Source organism: Electrona antarctica (assembly GCF_951216825.1).
Source record: "Electrona antarctica genome assembly, chromosome: 6".
Lineage (NCBI taxonomy): Eukaryota > Metazoa > Chordata > Actinopteri > Myctophiformes > Myctophidae > Electrona > Electrona antarctica.
In genome coordinates, this window is record NC_136811.1 from 17,729,913 (window position 1) to 17,751,019 (window position 21,107).

The following is a 21,107-nucleotide window of genomic DNA, read 5'->3' on the forward strand; positions in this document are numbered from 1 at the left end:
ATTGAATTCAATGAATTGTAAATGTACTCTAGAACAGGGGTGGGCAACTTTGACGATGGAGAGGGCCACTATATTTCCACTCACTCCCTATAGGGCCATATATTGCTCTCGTAGCAAAATAGCCGATCTACAAGCTCAAAACGTGTCGCGCTGCGACGCGTTTTGAACTTGTAGATCGGCTATTTTTGCTATGTTCGAATTGAAATCTTGAATTTTTGCTATTTTTGAATTGGAATCCTGAAAATTAACATTTAATATGTCATTTCAAATGCCTTTAATTATACTTGTGTTGAGCAATGAGCTACTAATTTAGACTGAAGTAAATAAAGCGGGTCATGTTTGCATGTTGTGGAATTTGTAACAGCTGAAACCAATATTATATCAGTATTCTGACATTAACCTGAGGGCCACATTAAGTGAAGATGGGGGCCGCATGTGGCCCCCGGGCCGCCAGTTGCCCACCCCTGCTCTAGAACATGAAATGTGACTTGTATATATCCATTATCCAACAACCATTGTAGTGATATATATATAACCTGAAATGTAAATTATGAACATCCAACATGGACTGTGCAGCCCAAAATATTGCCTATGGTATATGGCCAGGTACTCTCAACATAAACCCACACCCATTATGCCCAACCGGCTACATTAGCTAATCCTGTTTTAGCATGAGTTAGCTGCCTTCTCTTCCAACACTTCACATGCTTAGAGCAAGCATAAACATGGCACCACACTTTATAATCAACTTCATATGTCACTTGTGCACTTCTCTCACCTGTAGAATGCAACCAAACAGAGTACAAGACAGTCTTAGATTACAATGGGTTTCACTGTTGTCATCCTGACTGTCTTCTTGTAAGCATAATGGTATATCTGAGCTAACTTCCTGCTAAACAAGAAAGTAGCGTCAGGCAGCAACTCATATGACCAACCCACTACTGCCATCTAGTGGCGGAGATGCATATCATCTTCTAGCAAGATATGCATGAAAACGATGCTTCACAGGTGAGTTTATTAACACAGTGTAGGGAAATAATGGTGGGAGACCACACTAATAATCCAAAAGAAAATGCTCTTATCCCCTAAAACCTCCAGGGTGCCACACATGCAGCATCTGTGTGTCCTCTACTTTCCATATGATATATTCTAGTCTCTAGCAGTGTAACTCATTGATTTGAAATCATGCCCTGTTCTCTCTTTTTTTGTTGTTTATGCTTTTTTTAATTTTTTTCTCTCTCTTTTTCTTTTAAATTCCTTTGTCTGTTCTTTTTTTTTTTGCAAAACCTTAATACAAATATTAAATGCTGATGGTATATTCTCCATAGTCTCGCTGTACTATAGGGCAGTGGCTTTTAACCTTTTTCATGTCAAGGCCCATTATTTTTTCGGCAATTGAGCCACCAAAATGTAAGATTTTGTCCACAATTCCATGCTGTATTTGATGTTGGTACCATTAGGAGAGAACAGGAAAGACAATTCTTCTACATTCTCTAATTGTGTAGACTTCTTGTAAATTTAGTAATGCAGATGTTTAACAATAATGTAACTCTTGAGCTTAAAATTAAACCAAATTTCGTTTCATTTTATGCTCTCAAGAGTTAAAGATCTAAGGGTCCATTTGGTTACTCTCTATCATTTAGCTGGGGACCACGTGGAACCCCCTCAAGGACCACTGGTATCACTAATATCCCTAATATGTATGGCATGGTGTAGTACAGTTGAGTTTGGGTTTTGCACCCCAGCCTACTGACAGGATGCTGAGCTGTGTATCGGACAGTTATTCTCTTGAAACCACATGGTTTCATGGAAATCTTAAACCTACATTTCGTATCTATATCTACACAACTAACAGTAATAAAACAGGGGAGTAAATTATGCCACTCAGTCACACATCATGATGATATCAGATTATCAGATGTAATTGTGAAAGTACAACAGAGGTTAACGTTATGCGACAACATATATGAGTTTTACGCAATTTACTCACACTTTATTTGAAATCTGAATATTTAATTGGATTCCCCATATATGACAACCTAAAAAAAATTAAAAAATGTAATATGTAATATATTTCAGTATAGTGGTGGCGCCTTTTTTTTGAGGGCTTAGCATCCATTTTTGAGTTATACATACAGCAGATTTGGATTCAGCAGCCCTTAATACAGGGCTGTATGTAAAAAATTAACACGATTTGCCTTCAGCACTTTAAATAAGCACATTGTCTGAAATCAAGCCTAGTCTAACAGAGGGCCATGATCATTTCCAGTGACCTTAGACGCGTTTTCAGTGACCGTCACGGTCTATTTATGCCTGACCATAAGCCTTAATGCCTGCAGCTAATATGACATGACAGCCATTGTGTGCTAATGAATTAATTATTATCATTATTACCAGCATGGCTGGTACTTTAACCATAGACCAAAACCAAGTCCAAGTCCAGTAATCTGTGATTAACTGTGGCCACTGTGTGACTATGGCGAGTTTCTACTTTCTACACTGCCCCCTGGTGGTGAGTAATCATGATTATTGAAGACTGGTACTAATTTCAGTGGGAGAACCACAGGCACAGATAGGCCTCAAATGCTGTGTAAAATATGAGTAGGCAATTTCTAGATTTGCCCACCTGCACAGTGCACATACACACACACACACACACACACGCACGCACGCACGCACACACACGCACGCACGCACGCACGCACGCACGCACGCACGCACGCACGCACACACACGCACGCCTGAATTCAGGTTCAAGGTTCTATAGTCTACATTTCGAATGCATGTTAGAATAATCAGTGAATAGAATTCATATCATCCATTCCGAGTCAGCCACTTAAGCCTAAAGCCCTATATGATTTGTCGCACAATAGGTATAGCAAAAATAGACGATCTACAAGCTCACAACATGCAATGTTCTCTATTTTAGAAATAAATCACACTTGTGTGAAGTGAGGGGCACATTTCGTCATACTGTACATCATCATACATCATCATCATCATAGATCACATTCCGTACTTAGCCAATCAAATCATCTCAAATTTGTACACCCAAACACACAAAGCATAAACCCGGAAAGCTGGGCATAGGAGGGGCTAGCGGCCCTCAAAAATCACACTTGTGTGAAGTGAGGGGCTCCCACTGAATTTATATCTGCCACATGGCGTTACATAAACGTATTTTGCTGTGTAGTTATTTGCAGCAACAGAATGATATGCAGATGTTTAATAGGATGAGCAACATGCTGACGTCACAGTCAGACACCAGAGACTGGCCTCCAACTCTAGTCAACTAGTGATTAGAATGCAAAGAAATTAGGTGCACAAAGCGGACGGAATTGCGACGTCACCATCAACATAAAAGAGCAAGAGCGCATTCAATCAGTGTTATAAGAAGCTTGTTTTTAGTGTTTTTTGCTCATTATTTAATCCTAGTTGCAGAGTGATGTTAGGACATTGTTTAAGATAATCACAAGAGACATACTGTATATAGGCTGGTAGTTTCAAGCGGTCACATCACCAAACAGGCAAGATCATGGAGCTTAAGTTCAGGCTATGTGTTGCCCTGCTCGCCATGGGTCTGTGCTGCCTCCGCCCGGCCTCCCTACACACCTTCAAAGCACCAGAGCCCAGAGGAGAACATTTCTTCGCAGAGTCCTTTGGCGAGGGGACGTTAGACGGCTGGGTGGTATCAAGTGCCAAGAAGGAAGGTGCTGATGAGGACATCGCCAGGTATGATGGTAAATGGGAGGTTGAAAAGATGAAGCGCAGCAAGCTTCCAGGAGACAAAGGCCTCGTCCTTAAGTCTCAGGACAAACACCACGCCATATCTGCCCATTTTTCTAGACCTTTTATCTTTGACACTCAGCCCCTCATTGTCCAGTATGAGGTGAACTTTCAGACAGTTCCTGACTGTGGTGGTGCATACCTCAAACTCCTGACCCAGACCCCCGACCTCGACCTGAAACGCTTTGCGGACACAACCCCCTACACCATAATGTTTGGGCCAGATAAGTGTGGAGAGGACCACAAGCTGCACTTTATCTTCAGACACAAGAACCCCAATACGGGAGAGTTTGAGGAGAAACGCGCAAAGAAACCTGACGGCGACCTCAAGTCATACTTCACTGATAAAAGGACCCACCTGTACACACTGGTGGTGAAGCCAGACAACAGCTTTGAGATCCTGGTGGATGAAAAGGTGGTGAACAGCGGCAACCTGCTGACAGACATGACGCCCTCAGTCAATCCGCCCGCAGAGATCGAGGACCCTGATGACCGCAAGCCAGATGACTGGGATGAGAAGACCAAGAAGCAGAAGCCAAATGCCGGCAAACCTGATGATGTGAATGAGGACTCCCCTACAAGGATCGCTGGCGCAGATGCAGTGAGCGGAGATAACACTGAATCTGCCGAGGGTGAGGATTTAGCCGATGAATCTGACGTTGAACAACAACGAGATGAAGACGAGGATGAGGATATAGATGATGAATCGGATGACAGAAGGGATAACAGGCGTGAGGATATGGACGATGACTGGGATGAGGCTATGGACGATGAATCAGTGGCCGCCTGGGAACCCAGGAAGATTCCCAACCCAGACTTCTTCGAGGACCTGCACCCGTTCAGAATGAGTCCGATCGGTGCCGTGGGGCTGGAGCTGTGGTCCACGTCATCCGATATCTTCTTCGACAACTTCCTAGTCACCAGCGACCTCAGCACAGCCGAGCACTGGGCCAACGATGGCTGGTTATTGAAGAGGGAAGCCGAAGGCGGCGCCGATATGGAAGCCGAGGACGACGCTGAGGAGGAAGCCGAGGACGATGCTGAGGAGGAAGACGAGTTGGATGCTGAGGAGGAAGCCGAGGATCCCCTGCCTCTTACAATGGGTACGGCTGATGGTCTTCCCTGGCCGGTTGTGCTGTATGTAGCCGTGGTCACGGCCCTGGCCACTGTGTTGATCGGTGTCGTACACTACAAGAAGACGACGCAGAAGAAAACATGTGATGGAGATTCTGGAGATTACACGCATGAAGAGGAGGATTCCACGGAGTCGGATAACGATAACGAAGGGGTGAGAGGGTCCACCAGGAGACGCAGGAAGTTAGACAAGTACTAGCCTATTTCACTGGCACAATGCTGGACGCAGATATGCCTGCATATGGAAATCCCCCACTCTCCCAAGTCATGAGATGCTAGCCGCTCCAACATGTGGCTTTGTGTGTATGTCTATGCCATATTATCCCCCTCACCCCAATTCCTATTCAAGTCAATGGGAAAATATACTTTGTCATGTGGGTCAATCAATACCTCATCATCAGACTTCATCATCAAGGCACCACTCACTTCACACAAGTGTGATTTTAACGAAATTGATGTTAATTTGGCTTTTGTAATGCAAGTCAGTGCGGCTTGGGTCAAGCTGAAACTGTCCCCGAATTTGACATATTGTACAGCTGGCTTGGGCTGAAACCTTGTGCCTTCACCTGCACTATAACCTACCTGGGCAACAGGTCGGTAGTTGAACTTGTTTGTGTCCCATGATGATGGTGCGGTGAGGTGGTCAGACCCCGAGACTGGGTGTTTTAATGCAGGTGACACGGGTGAACAAACACAGGAACATAAACCAAACATAAACTAACACATGCAACACATTAATCCAACAAGGGTTGACTGGGGAACAAAATCATATTAATTGTATAATTACAAAAATCACACCCGTGTGAAGTGAGGGTCGCTCTAATTATCGTACATCATCATGACGTAAAATAGGCACTAGTATGTCTATTTGCTCAGACACTATATCATTGTCCATGGGAATTGAATGTTTGTGTAGGACAAAGTTTGTTGAGACACCAAAAGCTTGATATAGGAGGGGCTAGTGTCCCTCAAGCAGAGAAAGCGCTGTGGCAGATACTAACAGATATTCTATGGATACTAGAATGGGAGACCAAATGGGCTCTTATAGCATCCACCTATTATCGCCTCTTTCCTTTTGGTTGCTGTCGGGAGGTTTTAGATTTTTTTCTTTTTTCATAAATCAATGCTATTGAACACCCTCTACGTCTGTGTGTTCGTTAATAACTATTGAACCAATGAAAAGTATTAAAGGTATCTTAATCCACTGGACCCACAAGATAAAGTGGAACAAACGGTCCATTCATTTTCATTCATTCAATAAACATATTTAACCTTTCTCAAAGGTGTGGTTCTTGACCCCTGAACCTCATAAAGCACACAGTCCAGTCCCATGGCATATACTTTTGTTGTAGACTTGTAGTCTATGGTTATTTTTAGTGTCATTATTTGTTGTTGTTATTTTGGCAATTGAGTACTTTGGACATCTACATACACTGAGATATCTACATACACATAGCATAATCCAACTGGGACAGTATGAGGTTAGACATAAAGTACATCCAGTTAGAAACAAAGCTGGTACTGGTAGCACTTGTTTCTTTTCTGCTTTATTATTCTTTTCTCTATTCTACTGTAGGCTACACTGTAGCTCTTCTTTGAAACTTCCTTGGAAAGTTTGAAGTTCACAAAACATTACAAAAAAGTACCTACAACCCCACTGATTGTTATTAAACCACAGTTACAGGCATAAATAAAACAACATTTTGACACATCCTGTCACTTTGTACCAATGCAGTACCAGGTTTATTTTTTTTCTATTTTTTTGTTTTCACCTAATTGTAATTTTAATCTAAAAGTCTTGGTTGCGCTTTTTTCTCCACAATCACCATAATGTAGGGCGTGTAGGCATAAGCAGGTATCTGTATCAGACCCATAGAGAGTTTCATCACGCTTGCATCTTGCCAAACAGCGGTAGCCTGGCAGGGCCAGACTCATAAGGTGCATTCACTGACGGCTGACGCTTCCTCCCCATATAGCGACTGCCTCAGTGAATCCACATTATGAGTCTGGCCCCACCAGGCTAAGAAAGCAGGATGTTGCCTGTCGTAATAGTTCTACAAGCTCACAACGCGTCACGCTGTGAGCTTGTAGATCTGCTATTGTCGGTGAATGTTCCCATAAGAATAGAGATGCGAGGGTTCAAGTGATTAATGTAAACTTGTTAGTGGTCAGCGTCAGCAGAGCACGTTAAAGAATCATACCATAGCAAGAGTAGTGCGATCTGCAGAGTGCATCATGAGAGGCGAGCTCCCCACACTCCAGGAAGTTGTACAAAAAGCGGTGTGTAGTCAAAGAACATGCAGCTCATCATCAAGGACAAGCACCACCCAAGTCACAAGCTGTTCAACCGCCTACAACAACCGTGTCCGGGCATGGGCCTCTACCGCAGTATCAAGAGTAGCACCACCAGATTCTGGATTCTGGAGCAGTTTTAACCTGGCTGCCATCAGACTGCTGAACGCTCGTTCCACAGCCTGATAACAGGCGGTGTAGGCTGATCTTTTCGGTTATCTGTGTCAGACCTACCGGTGGATTATACCAGTTGACTTGGTTTCTTCCTTGGGCCTTGTGGATTATACAGACATGTGCCTTCATAACTTTTCGTTTTTCCTTGCCTTTCCTCATGGACCTACTTACGGATTACACTGTGTTAGTCTACGTTTATGTGGATTATGCGGTCGGCACGCACTGACATTTTGCACCTAATCCTATGTACAACGCACTGATGTGTTTTTCTTTTTTTCTTTTTTCTAGCACCTTAACTAATGCTCATAAGTATATCATGCACAGCATACAATGTGCATGCTGTTTATGCACCTTTTATACCGTACTGTAGATATATGTTGTGTTTTTTGTTTGATCTTCTCCCCCCTTGCCCCCCCAAGAGAGGGGAGAAGATACCCTCTCTTACTTCTAAGAAATAACGAAATAATTCACAAAAAAACACCCACTTCTTTACTTCTGTAAACCTGTGATGTGATAATATAGTAATAATAATAATAATAATAATAATAATAATAATAATAAAAACTCATGTAAACTCCAAGAGTGTGCAAAAGTCGACAAAGGCTTCTTTTGCAGTTCATCAGTCAAATGACTTCTGGGGCTCGTCATTCATTTGCGTGTTGTCAGAGATATTGTGGATAAGACTTTTATCACTTTTCTTTCCCCATAAACATTTAAAAATAGCAATAACAGGGACAGCGAGACTGGGAATTCCTGCCAGTGTAAAGATGACGAGATACACCCAGAAAGGATAGGCCTCTAGCTCCATTACTGGGAAAGTCTCCTGCAAACATAAAGCATAAATGGTTATGTAGGCCTATACTGTATTGTGTGACAGTTGTCATTGTTTTGCATGTTATACAGTATATTTACAATTTTAATTAAATTAATTAATAAGAACTCTACCGATTCAGGATTCCAGGTCTTGTAGAAGAGTTTTTCAGTAACTTTGGTGATGAGATAGAAGATCAGTATGAAAGCCATGATGAGTGGGCTGACCACTCTCCATGTGGCCTGCCAGAACAGGTTGGGCTTGTGGCCGATCATGAACTTGATGTCGTCGTTGAACCTATGGGAAAACAATAAGCTCACCTGTCTCATAATCACAGTATAGAAAATGTCTTCCAAGTAGCTACAGAATCTGTTGTATAGGCTACTACATACATGCACTTACAGTGCATTAGGTTATGAAAACTGAGAGAATTGAGATATTGAGATAAACTTTTGAAATATATCTATTTTTTTAAATGCAGGAAAAGAAAGTGGGCACCCCCAGTGCTCTAGGGCAGGGGTTCTCAACCTTTTTGGCCGGGGACCCCCGAAAATGCTTTGGCAACGTCTCGGGACCCCCGCCCCGCCCCCTCCTGACCCCCAATAAAAATTGACTGCTACAATAACCTTAATAATAGAGACAATACACCATAAATAAATACTGAAACCATAATCATTAGGGAAGGTGTATGCATGTACTATGTGTACTATATGTAAACTCTTCATTTCCACTTTACAGCCATTCAGTTGGTAAAAAAAATCTTAATCTTAAAATCTTTTTTTTTTTTTTAATAATTTGGGGACCCCCCAAAATAATTTGGCGACCCCTCGAGGGGTCGCGACCCACGGGTTGAGAACCCCTGCTCTAGGGTGCCTGCGCCTGCCCGGTGGCTTGCAAGCACCAATGCATGATGCTCACAGCCCACAATTCTTTCGATTCTTTTTTACACACTGCAAAGTGCAAACTGCAACTGTCTTTTGCTAACAAAACTGTCATGTGAATGATGGCTCTGCCTCTAATCATGAGCACTGGAATGCTGCAAGACATTGCTTCCAAATGACAGGAAAAGGGTTTACAACTTGCACAACATAATATATAGACATGTGTTTCCATTGTTTCCATTAGTTTGCAATCTTAAACCAATTAAGCTGTTTTATACTTTGGCCATTTTTTTTAACATTCAGACAAAAATGTTATCTCTTCGGCTATAATGATACGACAGGACCAATATAGGAACGGCAGGGTGACAGTGGTTATACTGTATGTTGTTGTTTTCTCTTTGTTACCTGTCTATTCCGTACACGTAGACAACAACGAGCACCTCACAGAGAGCAACGACCAACAGAGGGACGGATGGTCCGTAGACATCGAAGACGGTCAGCCAGTAGCTCCCTGAACCTTGGACGAATACCAAACCCACCAGGCAGCAGAGCGCACAAGTCACACCTGTGAAGAAGAGAAACAAGCCACATCAATAAAACTAATAATTTGCAGGCACCGTCAGCAAAGTGATTAAGGCACATACCACCTAGGCCCTACTGATGCCTGACAGCGAGTCCCGGGTTCGATTCCAAGACCTTTGCTGCATGTCACTCCCTGATTCTCTCTACAATGTATCAAGAGTCTGATGCAACCTTTTATTGCATCAACTTTTAGCCTTTTAAAGCATCACAACAAAAATCACACTGGGCTCGATTGAAAAGATGACGCACCATATGGTCAGAAGGCGGAGTAGGTTTGCAAGAGGTCAGAGAAGCATACTGTATGTTTGCTTTAAATGTTCGTCGGCATCTGTGTGCAAGGGCCTCAAGCCTGATTTATCCTTTGTATGACTGTGTTGGGCGCCGAAGATTACACACAGACAGACAGATTGATGTCCATGTGGGTGCGTCGAAGCACATGCCTGCACTCCAGCTTGTTGTAAAGCCTGACCTATACAGTAGCCTACTTACTGAATCATGCATCCTGCAAATAGCTGATCTACGTGCTCACGGCACATCGCATGACTCGCATCTGCAACATGTTGTGAGCTTGTAGATTGGCTATTTACTACCGAGCATAAGATTTCCATGAACAGAACTTTGAACTCACCATTGCCAGCCTCTTTGGACCACGACTTGGGGTAGATTTTGAGGTCTTGTATGGTTACCAGAACTCCCTCTATTTGACCAAACTGGGACGACATGCCGAGACAGAGGAGCATGACGAAGAACAGGACGGCCCACACGGGAGAGATGGGCATCTTGGTGATGGCCTCTGTGAACACGATGAAGGCTAAACCAGTACCTTCAACTCCCTAGAGGTCAACACACAACACAACACAACACAACACAACACAACACAACACAACACAACACAACACAACACAACACAACACAACACAAGACCAGAAGAGCATTGCTACCATCACTTCAAAAATCACACCCGTGTGAACTGAGTGGTGTAAGGTCTTATATAGCCTGATCAGCTGTGGTCTGACGTAATGTCTGACGTAATGAAATCACACCCGGGTGAACTGGGTGACCGTAGCAACCATGCTCATTTTTTGCGCACAGACAGACAGACAGACTAACAAAGCCAGTTGTAGGAGTGGTTTACACCACTCAAAAAGGGGCAAAATTAGAGAATATAAATGGACATTTTATATAGGGCCTACAGTATATAAGTTAGACAATGACTGACGGGAAATTAACAATTTTCATATAGTAAATGAGAATAACATCTTACCTCACTTAGGAAGGTATTCAAGTCACACGTCTTCAGATCCAGCCCTTGAACGACGTCCAGGTTCGTCTGATTTAAATCCTGCAGAACCTGGTCGTAGTTGTTCTCGGTGATGTGGCCTTCAGGAAGGTCAAACGTGTTGAGCAATGCCAAGATGTTCCTGAGAGCAAAAACACATCCAAAGGCCTTACAGTATGTTAGACTACTGTACGTTGTCATAATCCACTAAGTGTCTTGTTCAGAGACAACTCGACACATAGCGGGGGCTGAGAATTCAACCTGGCTGGGACCATCTGCTTCTCTACCCATTCAGCTATGGCCGCCCGCATTGGTTGATCTGGCAACGATGTAACGCCATAGCCGTGAGTAATGCTTAATTCATGCTCTGTCGCTCACCGAACGCTTGTGAGCTTGCCGGTCGGCTACTTTTGTCGAGCAACACCATCGTATGATGAAGTATGGCCTAGATCAGGATTAAAACTGAGACGCATCTTTAGAAATCTGAAACCAGCTACGAATGTGGTTCAAATCCATTTTGGTAAAAATCTGAGGCCTATATTTATTTTTTGTTTTTGGCTGGTCAGACTTGTTCAAACCAATCTGATACCAGGTCCTGCCAGATGCCACATTATGCCAATAGTATATGTGGCTGCAAGTGTGAACATATCCATTATTGTCAAATATACGTACCCGCTGAGACAGCTGTCGTAGCGGTCCGTGGCCCTGAAGCCGATGATGGTGTAAATGACGGTGGCAGCGAACACAGAGGTGAAGCCGTTGATTATGCCGATGATCACTGCATCCTGCTCACAGTTGTTACTGTGGAGAGAAGACACACAGGGCAACGGAGCAATATATAAGATACAGTTTAGATAAGACCATCCTTTTATAGACTCTAAGGGTAGGCTGGATACTTTAAAGAGTCAATATACCAGATACGGGCAACAACTGAAGAAAGTGTGGGACGGGTCAAGAAATTGTCCGGACACGAAAATAAAATATTCATTCATTCATTATTCATTCATTCATTCAATACCCTATTAAAACCACAGCTACAAGGCTATTACATTTCATTGCCATTTATTTAATTTATTTAACGATTTTGTTCATTATATTTTTCTCCTCTTTCTAGCATTGCATGATTATTCTCCAATTCCCTTGTCCTAACATTGAATAATTATTCTCCAATTCCTTGGTTTCTCTTAATCTTTCCTTTCAATATTTCGAAAAGCAGTAAATGATAACATTCTAAAAACAAAAGCTTACTGTACTGAGTTATAGCTGGAGAAGGAGATGAGCCCACCAAACGCCAACGAGAAGGAATAGAAGACCTGAGCACCTGCATCCAACCAGGTCGATGGATTCATCAGCTCTGCCAACTGAGACAAACATTATTTATTTATATATAAACAATAAAACATAGTAATATAGCTCTATACAGACTACTGATACTGTAATAATCCCTTTGTTTAGTTACCAGGGTCTTCCTGCCTCTTTAGTAGCCTAAACAGAAAATATATATTTTTTTAGATCAGGGTACTTTTATCCAATCAGGAGAGAGAGAAGTCATACAGGATAAAGGATAAACAAGTTAAATTGAATTAAGTGATGAAAAATGAACGGGGCAGAAAAATATTGATCTCCTGATCGGATAAAATTGGTATCCCGTATTTCCTGTTTACTAAAGAGCTGGAGAGCCGGGAGACCACTGTTAGTGAACAAGCTCAAAATTCTTGCGTGACTTGTGACATCTACAGTATGAGCAGCATACTAGGCATTAAACCATACTAGGAAACAAACCCAATGTTCATTTATCTTTGATTGATTTTTTTATTTCAGTACTCACACCTGTAACAAATGCCATTGGCTGTCATGATTAATGAATGCACTACAATGCATCAAGGACAAAACCTAAAGAGCCGACAAAGCAATTTACACATGCAAGATGCAGCTTACATCTGGAGTGAAGAGGAACTTCAGTCCGTTCGTAGACCCCTTCAGGGTCAGGCCTCTGATCAGAAAGATGGTCAGAACTACATAGGGAAGTGTTGCAGTTACATACACCACCTCGGGAGAAGGACACATGGGGACACATTGATGCTTATTTCTGCTCTGTAATCAAACCAAATTATTTAAAGAGTTGCCGATCTATGCAAGCTGAAATGTGTTTTCTTCTTTATAACGACATGCCCACAATTTATATTTGCTATTTATGTTTATATCTGCTGCATGATGAGTATAAATTAAGCATAATTCAAGTCACATTTCACAAAACGACAGGAGTTGACCCAAAGGGCTTTCCAATTTAGGCAGATGACTACATAACAATATAACCATAATACTGTAAATTATCACTCAAGGCTGCTTGGTTTCGGACGGCACTTAATATGGCGCAGCCTCGCGTGAACGCACATACCGAGTGCAAGTGTGTAGGGCGGGTGGCGAGGAGGCGGTTTCAAAAAGGGCCTAAGAGTCCACGAATCCCATATACTATATGACATAGGAATTTGCCAGCAGATGTCACTGTTGAGGGACATCTGTTTTCATTGCAGCTCAAAAGGCTTTGGAACACACAGAGAAAACCCCAGGCCACAGAACATCCACTGAATGTTCAAAGTTCAGGTTGTGTGGGTGTAATTGAGGTCATAAAACCAGTAGTCTCAATGCCACGGACGATGCAGACGTAATGTACATTTAAAGTAGCCTACCTCATTACTGAGGAACTGTATGTTATGGAAAAACTAACATTCATACTTAGACTACAAGAGGATAAGTTCTATAAAAAGTGGGAAAAGTGGGATCTCTTCTTTCAGCCTAGCGATAATGCATGAGGATTTCAATGAATGTATCCTGACCTGTAATATGAAAAAGGCAGCCTTGTTTTTGTTTTTGTTTTTTCCTTTTCTTTTTTGTATTGTCTTTTTTTTGTTGTCCTTATCTTTTCTTCAATAAAAATTAAGTGAAAATAAAATAAAGTAGCCTACCTTCCCAGTAGTCTCGATGCCACGGACAATGCAGACATAGAGCGCGGCCCAGGCAGTGATGTGACACAGCACCATGGGCCACTGCAGCCCTCCGCCCTCCTCAATGCTGGCCGTTGTGTTCAGAGTCTGTCTGTACCAGAAGTAATCTGAAGGGGAGCTCCGCTCACACTCCAACACTAAGCCTGACACAATATTACACAGTTATAATAACAGCTCTATGCTTCACACGCACGCACACGCACACGCACACACACACACACACACACACACACACACACACACCATCCAAACATTTGACTCACACTACGTTCAAACCGTACACATCATGAATATTAAAGCAGTGTTCATTTTGGCAGGGAATTTTGATTTATTCATTTAGTTTTAGTCATATTTTGAGTGCAACCAAACATAAAATGACTTGTCTTTTAGTTATACTGGATAGTCCCTCCCTAAAATGTTATTTTTTTAACGAAATGGTCAATAATTAAATGTAGTCTTTAGTTTCAGTTATCATAGCTTAGTTGTTATTTAGTTTTTATTTTGTTTCGTCAGTGAAAGAAGGTAGTCGACGAATATTTTTCGTCTGGAAATAAAAATGTGGAAATGAGTTTCCGAGGCTATGGTTTTAGTAGACGAAATTAACACTATATTAAAGCACCAGTGTTTAGTTTTGTAGCCACTAATTTGGCCGCCCACTCCAAATATCCTCATCATGGCCCCCCCAGGCCCCAGCGGCCCATGGGGTATTTTACATACAAATATTGGTATTTGTATGTAAAAGATCGGTAGCTCTACTCTACCTGTCAGATTGGCGTTGGTTGGACACAGGCTCCACGGCAGAGGGCTTTGGAACGAGTTAAAGAAGAACCACAAGACCCAGGCAATGATGCTGTTGTAGTAGAGGCTGATCGTCAGGGACACACACATGGACGCAATACCTGGCAATTGATATGGAACACAGAGAGAGCAATGAGATGATTTACAATTTAGCCATACACTGTAGCAGACAGACTTAAAAGTGCAAAATTGGAGTCAGCAAGGTACACATGCAGCTCATAGTGCATAAACAACTCTGAAAAATAACAGAGGAGACTTGGAAAACAGTTTCCTCTGTTCCTCTTGTTGACCCAGGAGGAAGGGACTACAGTATAAGACGTAAGAACCTTATACTACAACCCAGGTTAATCACTTTTAATTCCACAGTTGTAGGTGGGATTAAATAATACCTGGCACTTAAAGAGCTAAGAGTGAAGAGGTGAAACAACTTTTAACAGTTCAGTGAAGTCATATTTATTCACCACGTTGCACTCATATGTAGGTACTAGGTATAGGCACATTGAATAATGTATCAGGTGTATCCTAGCTATTCCACCCGGAAAATACATTTTATAAATGCGATCATATCCGATACTGTGCGATTCCACAGTAAGCTGAACATGATAAAGTTTGAATGGAGTGAAAGTATATGTGTAGGATTATAGTTAGGTGCCAAAGTTTTGAGGAGACGAAAAGTGCATACTGTATAGATCTGTAGTGCGCTCGCTGCTGCAGCAGCAGTGAGCGCACTAAGCGACAGTTGCAGCCCTACTTACCGATTCCCATCAAGTAAGGATGAACTGTGGACCAGCATCCCAAGCTGCCTTGTCTTAGACGCTGGCCGATGGCAAACTCCAAGTGGAGGAGCGGGATTCCCTCCAACACCAGCAGGATCAGGAAGGGAATTATAAAGGCACCTTAAAAAGAGGAAGAATAACAATGGCAGTGGTGTAAAGTAACTAAGTACATTTGCTTAAGTACTGTGTACTTAGGTAGGCTACAATTTTGAGGTACTTTTACTTGGCTGGAGTATTTCCAATTTTCTGTACTTTTACATCTACTCCACTACATCTCAGAGGAAACTATTTTTTAACAAATTTAGTTATTATATTACTTTGTAGATTTTGATTATTATTACAAAACATGTGAGCTTGTACATTGTTCTTTTTTTTATACATTTTGAACTTGTGAAATGGGACATGGGAAATGGTACTTTTACCAATACTTTTGTACTTTAATTAATGCAGTATTGATACTTTTAAAATTGTGAGTGAGTGAGTGAGTGAGAGTGAGTGAGTGATCACGTGGCCATGACGTGTTTGGCCCATGACAACAGCATATGACGGAGTAGCCAGTATAATACATAAGGCATGTGGTTAGCGGCGCATTATGTCGTTTAGTCACCAGGGTGCGCCATTTCACTCATAGCCTATAACTGAAGATATTCCACTTGTATTTTGGATATCAGTAAAGGAGCTAATAGGCACATAGCCTATCAGTGGTTTTCAAAGTGGGGTCCGGGGACCTCAGGGGTCCAATGTGTTCCCAGTGAAACATTTTCAGATGTGTCAACGGCCGAATATATATTAATTTGGAGGTCCATGACATGGAAATGTTGAGAACCACTTCCATGCTGTACATTTTTTGTCAGTTTTTGCCTTTTATTGGGGAAATTCAAAAGCACATAATCACAGGAGATATATACTGCATATATTAGGCACGACGGGTATGTGGTGGTGGTTGGTTAAAGTACAATGTAGGCTGTTAAATCCCTCACAGTAAGCATTTCTCAAGGCTTTTCTATGAGCATATCAAACTTCTTATCCGGTTATTGCTTGTTATGTTGATCGGTGAGTCTGTCTACTGAAGTAGAGAGACTGTCTACACCACCACAGAGACTTGAGGTCCCTTGACAAAACATGGTCACTGACAAAACATTTTGGCATGAAAAAGGTTTGAGAACTACTGATTTAGATTTTTTTAGAATCGCACTCAGATCTTAATGGGTTAATACATCAGTGCTATTGAGCACCCTTTGCGTCTGTGTGTGGGTTTTACAAATATTGAACCAAAGATCTTTTTCTTTTTTGAAATATAATTTTTTCTGACTGTCATTCTAATCAATGATGGACAAAACAACTATCTCCACATTAATGGTCAAAAACCTCCTAACTCCACTTGAGCTGGATTTGGTAAAGTGATGATAATATAAGGACGCATTCAAGTATCTGAAAATGTATAAAGTCACCATAGCAACTTTGACTTTGAAAAAAAAAATCCTTTTGGACATAGCTGGTCTCTGCCCGACAGCATACAGATACAGTCAGTGTAGCCTACCATATATTTCTCAACTCTTATCAGAAGTATGTTAGAATGTGTGACCTGTTTTCCCTGCTTACCTTATGTTTATATTCTTCTCCCCATTTCTGAAAACTACAAATAATGGGTGCCAAATACAATTGAAGCTGGACTTGGCCAGTGGTGCCATATGGAGTCCCACCTCCTAGTGTTAAAAATGTAACCTCACATTCAGTTCTTATATGCTTATTGCATTTCTTATTTTTTTGCAGATTAATCTGATTTCAGATTGACACTGAGTGAATAACAATCCACACCCATCCATCTGCATGTGACATGGTGTATCACACATCTAGATCATGTTTTCTAGGCTGCAACCATTATGCATATATTCCTTTAGCAACTCTTAACCATGGCGTCCCTAATTCTTTTCCAGAAATAGTGAAAATAGTGAATCAAATAGGGGTTTATAAGTATTATCTCTCTTGTTTTTTCTGGAATGACCCCTGACTGTGGCATCATGGCATGTCACCTGATGATGACATCTTCTCTTCTCTTGTCAATAGACTATACTGAAGCATTCTGCTCTGTGCTCATGGACCATCAATCAGGGCGATCAAATAGAGAACAACTCATCATTTGCATCAAAGTCAATTACCTCTGGAAAATGGAAATGTAAGCCTGTATTCAAAAATGTATTGAGGAAAAGTATTGGGATAATAGTAAGTAAGTGTAAGTACTTTTTCCCCTCCAATTTTTGTCTGCCTTTTGCCGAAAATTGCTGATCTACAAAGCTTGTAGACTTCAGCAATTAGATCAGCAATTTTCAAATAGCAAGAATAAAATAGGGAGTAAGTGGTTGATGTGTGTTTTGCAATAATACTCTAAATCTGCAAAGTAACTTGCAACTAAAGCTGCATCTAAAACTTTTTAGTGGAGTAAAAAGTACAATATTTGCCTCTGAGATGTAGTTGGGTAGAAGCTGGGTTATAAGGAAATACTCAAGTAAAGTTAATACATTTACCTCAAAACGGTACTTACCAAGTAAATATACTTAGCTACTTTCCACCACAGTTTACCTCCTCCGTGACTCTGACACAGGTAGGGGAAGCGCCAGACGTTGGACAGCCCCACGCAGAAGCCCACGCAGGTCAGCATGTACTGGGTCTTGTTCTCCCATTTGGGCCTGGTGTCTGCCTCGTCCGTCTCCAACTTCTCCAGCTGCTCGTAGGACAGTATCCTGGCCTCCAGGCCTGGGTTGGGGAGCTGCAGTCTCATGGCTCCTCTATTGCCAATAACTATAAGATGTGATTGTTCTGCAGTCAGTGTGTGTGTGTGTGTGTGTGTGTGTGTGTGTGTGTGTGTGTGTGTGTGTGTGTGTGTGTGTGTGTGTGTGTGTGTGTGTGTGTGCAGTTGAGGAATGGACTGCTGTTCAAGGAGACTCCTCCTGTAGTGTTGTCATTCCTGAAACAAAGGCTAAGGTATCAGGGAACACCAGGTGAAAGTGTGTAGTCTACTGTGCAGTGTCGCGTGTGAGGCGTGGTTTGGCTGCTAAAACACACGATCAGTCAGTGTCTTATCTTATGGGGCTTATGGGGACAGGGTCCATACATGTGCGCCTTGTTGGGCAACACGATCCCATTCGAAAAAACGTACAATGGATACTCATTGACCACACGATGAAAACATTCATAGATTAAGTCAGGTCTCGCCATTATGTAACATATTTACTTCTTACCCATTGCATGTGTTACTGTACGTATTCCAATGTTCAAGTTTCAAGTGACCATCTGTAAACATTCTATAGCATAGCCGTACTAAGTTGATAATGTTTTCGATAAGCATTTGTTGAGAACGAGAGATTTATTTAACAACTGTGTACATTTTCCAACTTGCGGACGCCATAGCATATTACTCCCTCATTTCTTGTTGACCTCTAACTTCTGTTTAATGGTTGCCCTGTGTTGCGTATATCTGCGTGTACCCTTTTGTGCGGCTTAGGTGTGCTCACGCCCAATGTGTGTGGTGGTCAATGCTGTCTCTGTGAGAGAAACAAGCTGACAGGCCACTCTCAGGCCCCTTTTCCACCAAAATAACATTGGTTCTAGAACTGGTTCCGTTCTAGATTCTTGGAACCATTGGTGCCGGCGGCCATTTTTTGGTTCCAGTTCCGAACCAACTTTTAGATTTCTGAACCAATTCATTTTCAGTGGAAAAACAGGGAAAAAAGAACCAAAAGGGCCACAGTGGGTCCCCATCAAAATGACTTGATACATCATCAAAATACCTACAAGCTCTGCACGTGTTATGATGTTGTGTTGTGAGCTTGTAAATCACACTATTTTTAATTTGCCTATGACTTTTTTTTTTAAATTATGTATTTCTTTTGAAAACAGCTGATCTACATGTTCAGAACACCTCACGATGCGACACATTGTGAGCTTGTAGATCTGCTATTTACAAAAAAGAAAAAGAAAAGAAACAAAGGATGGAATGGAATTTGGAGTATGGAATATATTGGAATATAAACATTTTAAAAATACAAATATTGCATGGGGTGGGTCCCTGGCGCAAAATGTTTTCAGATGGATAGCCTACTATTTATTAATTTGGAGGTCATTGTCATGTTTGAGAAGGACACTAGACAGCAAGCCCAAATAAACAACTACACTTCACAAACAAACCCCAACTGCAACAACCAAAACACGCACAACTTTACAGAAAAGAAAACGAGCCCAAAGACCCTTATAATAAAATAAGCAGACATGGCAACACACTGGGGGGTCTGTAGGCTCTGTCTGTAGCCTGGTGCACACCAGAACAGGTGCGCAGCTGCAGTGAAGTCACAGCTACATCACTATTCACTGCTTAAATCAGCCATCACCAAAACTACAACTAAAACGTGTTTACAATTAATATAATTCTTTGTCTATGTGCCCGGAAGCTGTGTAGTCTACTTCTTTTTAGTTTTTGTTTGTTTGATGTTGATGTAGTAGGCTATGACTGTCATGACTGTGTGGCCTATAGTTGTGTGTACAGTATGATCTGAACGTATATTAGTTTGACAGTTTGAGCACAAGCTACTACAAATGGTTTGAGGCGATTCTTTATTTTGACAGAAGTGTTCGAGAGGGTAAGGACTGTATTAGGTGGTAGGGTAGGGCAGTAGTATTCGCCACAAGGATGGAGTGTTGCTCGTAGGCACATGCAGTCTTTGTTAAAGAGCACAGTATGGTAGATTGGCAAGACACAATAATCTTTGTCTGTTCATGTGTGTGGTTCTAAAGGAGGGAGGGAGACAAAGGAGATCACAATATATAGTATGCATTGCTTACAATACAGCAAACTCCTCCATAACTACAAACAGTACTTACTCCACAAAGCACGTACATAACACTCACTACAACATACACCATGTACACAGCAGTTAAGCATTCACAAAGAATCACATAAGTATATCAGCTTCATGAAAATAAAGTATCACAATCATCAAATACAACATAAGGGAACTATATTGTCACCCATATTCTGTATATGAACACATGGTTGCCACATTGAAATCAAACCACTAATCATTAGTCTTGTCATTTACATGAATCAGAACCAAATAACAGTAATGTTGGCAACTTACTATGGGTCAGTGACGCACACAACATAAACATTTGACAGGTAGTCGACTGGTAACACAGTAAATAAGATAGAAATGTTCAGCTCTGTTGCTGGCATGTTCTCCTCTCCTGGCCTAGTTCTGAAGTGAATGAAAGCTCTCATCAAGGGCACGGTGACCCTGTGCTAATAATCACACCTGCACTGGATGTGACTTAATTGTCCATTTCAATTAGGGCCTTTTGTACAAGAAGAGTCGGGGCTTGTGTGAATGTAGTTTTATAGATTTAGGTTTTGCCTTGAAGAACAGAGTCAGACACAGACAGCAGCAGTAGTTTACAACTGTTCTTTGCAGCAGACTTTTCACACCAACAACCACCAGAGGTCGCCGTTATGCATGTAATAGGAGAGCTTCTGTTCCCTGCTTACTGACTGGAGGCTGGAGCATGCCTGGCCGATATGCTGCTGGAGAGAGAGAGAGA

At 41.8% G+C, this 21,107-nt stretch overlaps 2 protein-coding genes across 2 annotated transcripts; one reads left to right on the plus strand and one right to left on the minus strand.

Annotated features, from left to right (window-relative positions):
• Positions 1-3,535: 3,535 nt before the first annotated feature.
• Positions 3,536-5,119, plus strand: LOC306924346 (calnexin-like; the record flags this gene model as incomplete). The annotated part of the gene is made up of 1 exon (XM_079502838.1): positions 3,536-5,119. The coding sequence occupies one exon, from the start codon at positions 3,536-3,538 to the stop codon at positions 5,117-5,119; it is 1,584 nt and encodes a 527-aa protein (XP_079358964.1).
• Positions 5,120-8,005: 2,886 nt separating this feature from the next.
• On the minus strand, positions 8,006-18,297 carry LOC306924347 (sodium-dependent neutral amino acid transporter B(0)AT1-like; the record flags this gene model as incomplete). Its single annotated transcript, XM_079502839.1, has 12 exons — positions 8,006-8,209; positions 8,332-8,494; positions 9,484-9,643; positions 10,289-10,493; positions 10,925-11,081; positions 11,612-11,740; positions 12,188-12,300; positions 12,878-12,988; positions 13,906-14,087; positions 14,706-14,843; positions 15,498-15,638; positions 18,099-18,297. 12 exons carry the CDS (start codon positions 18,295-18,297, stop codon positions 8,006-8,008), a joined length of 1,902 nt encoding a protein of 633 aa, XP_079358965.1.
• Positions 18,298-21,107: the final 2,810 nt, after the last annotated feature.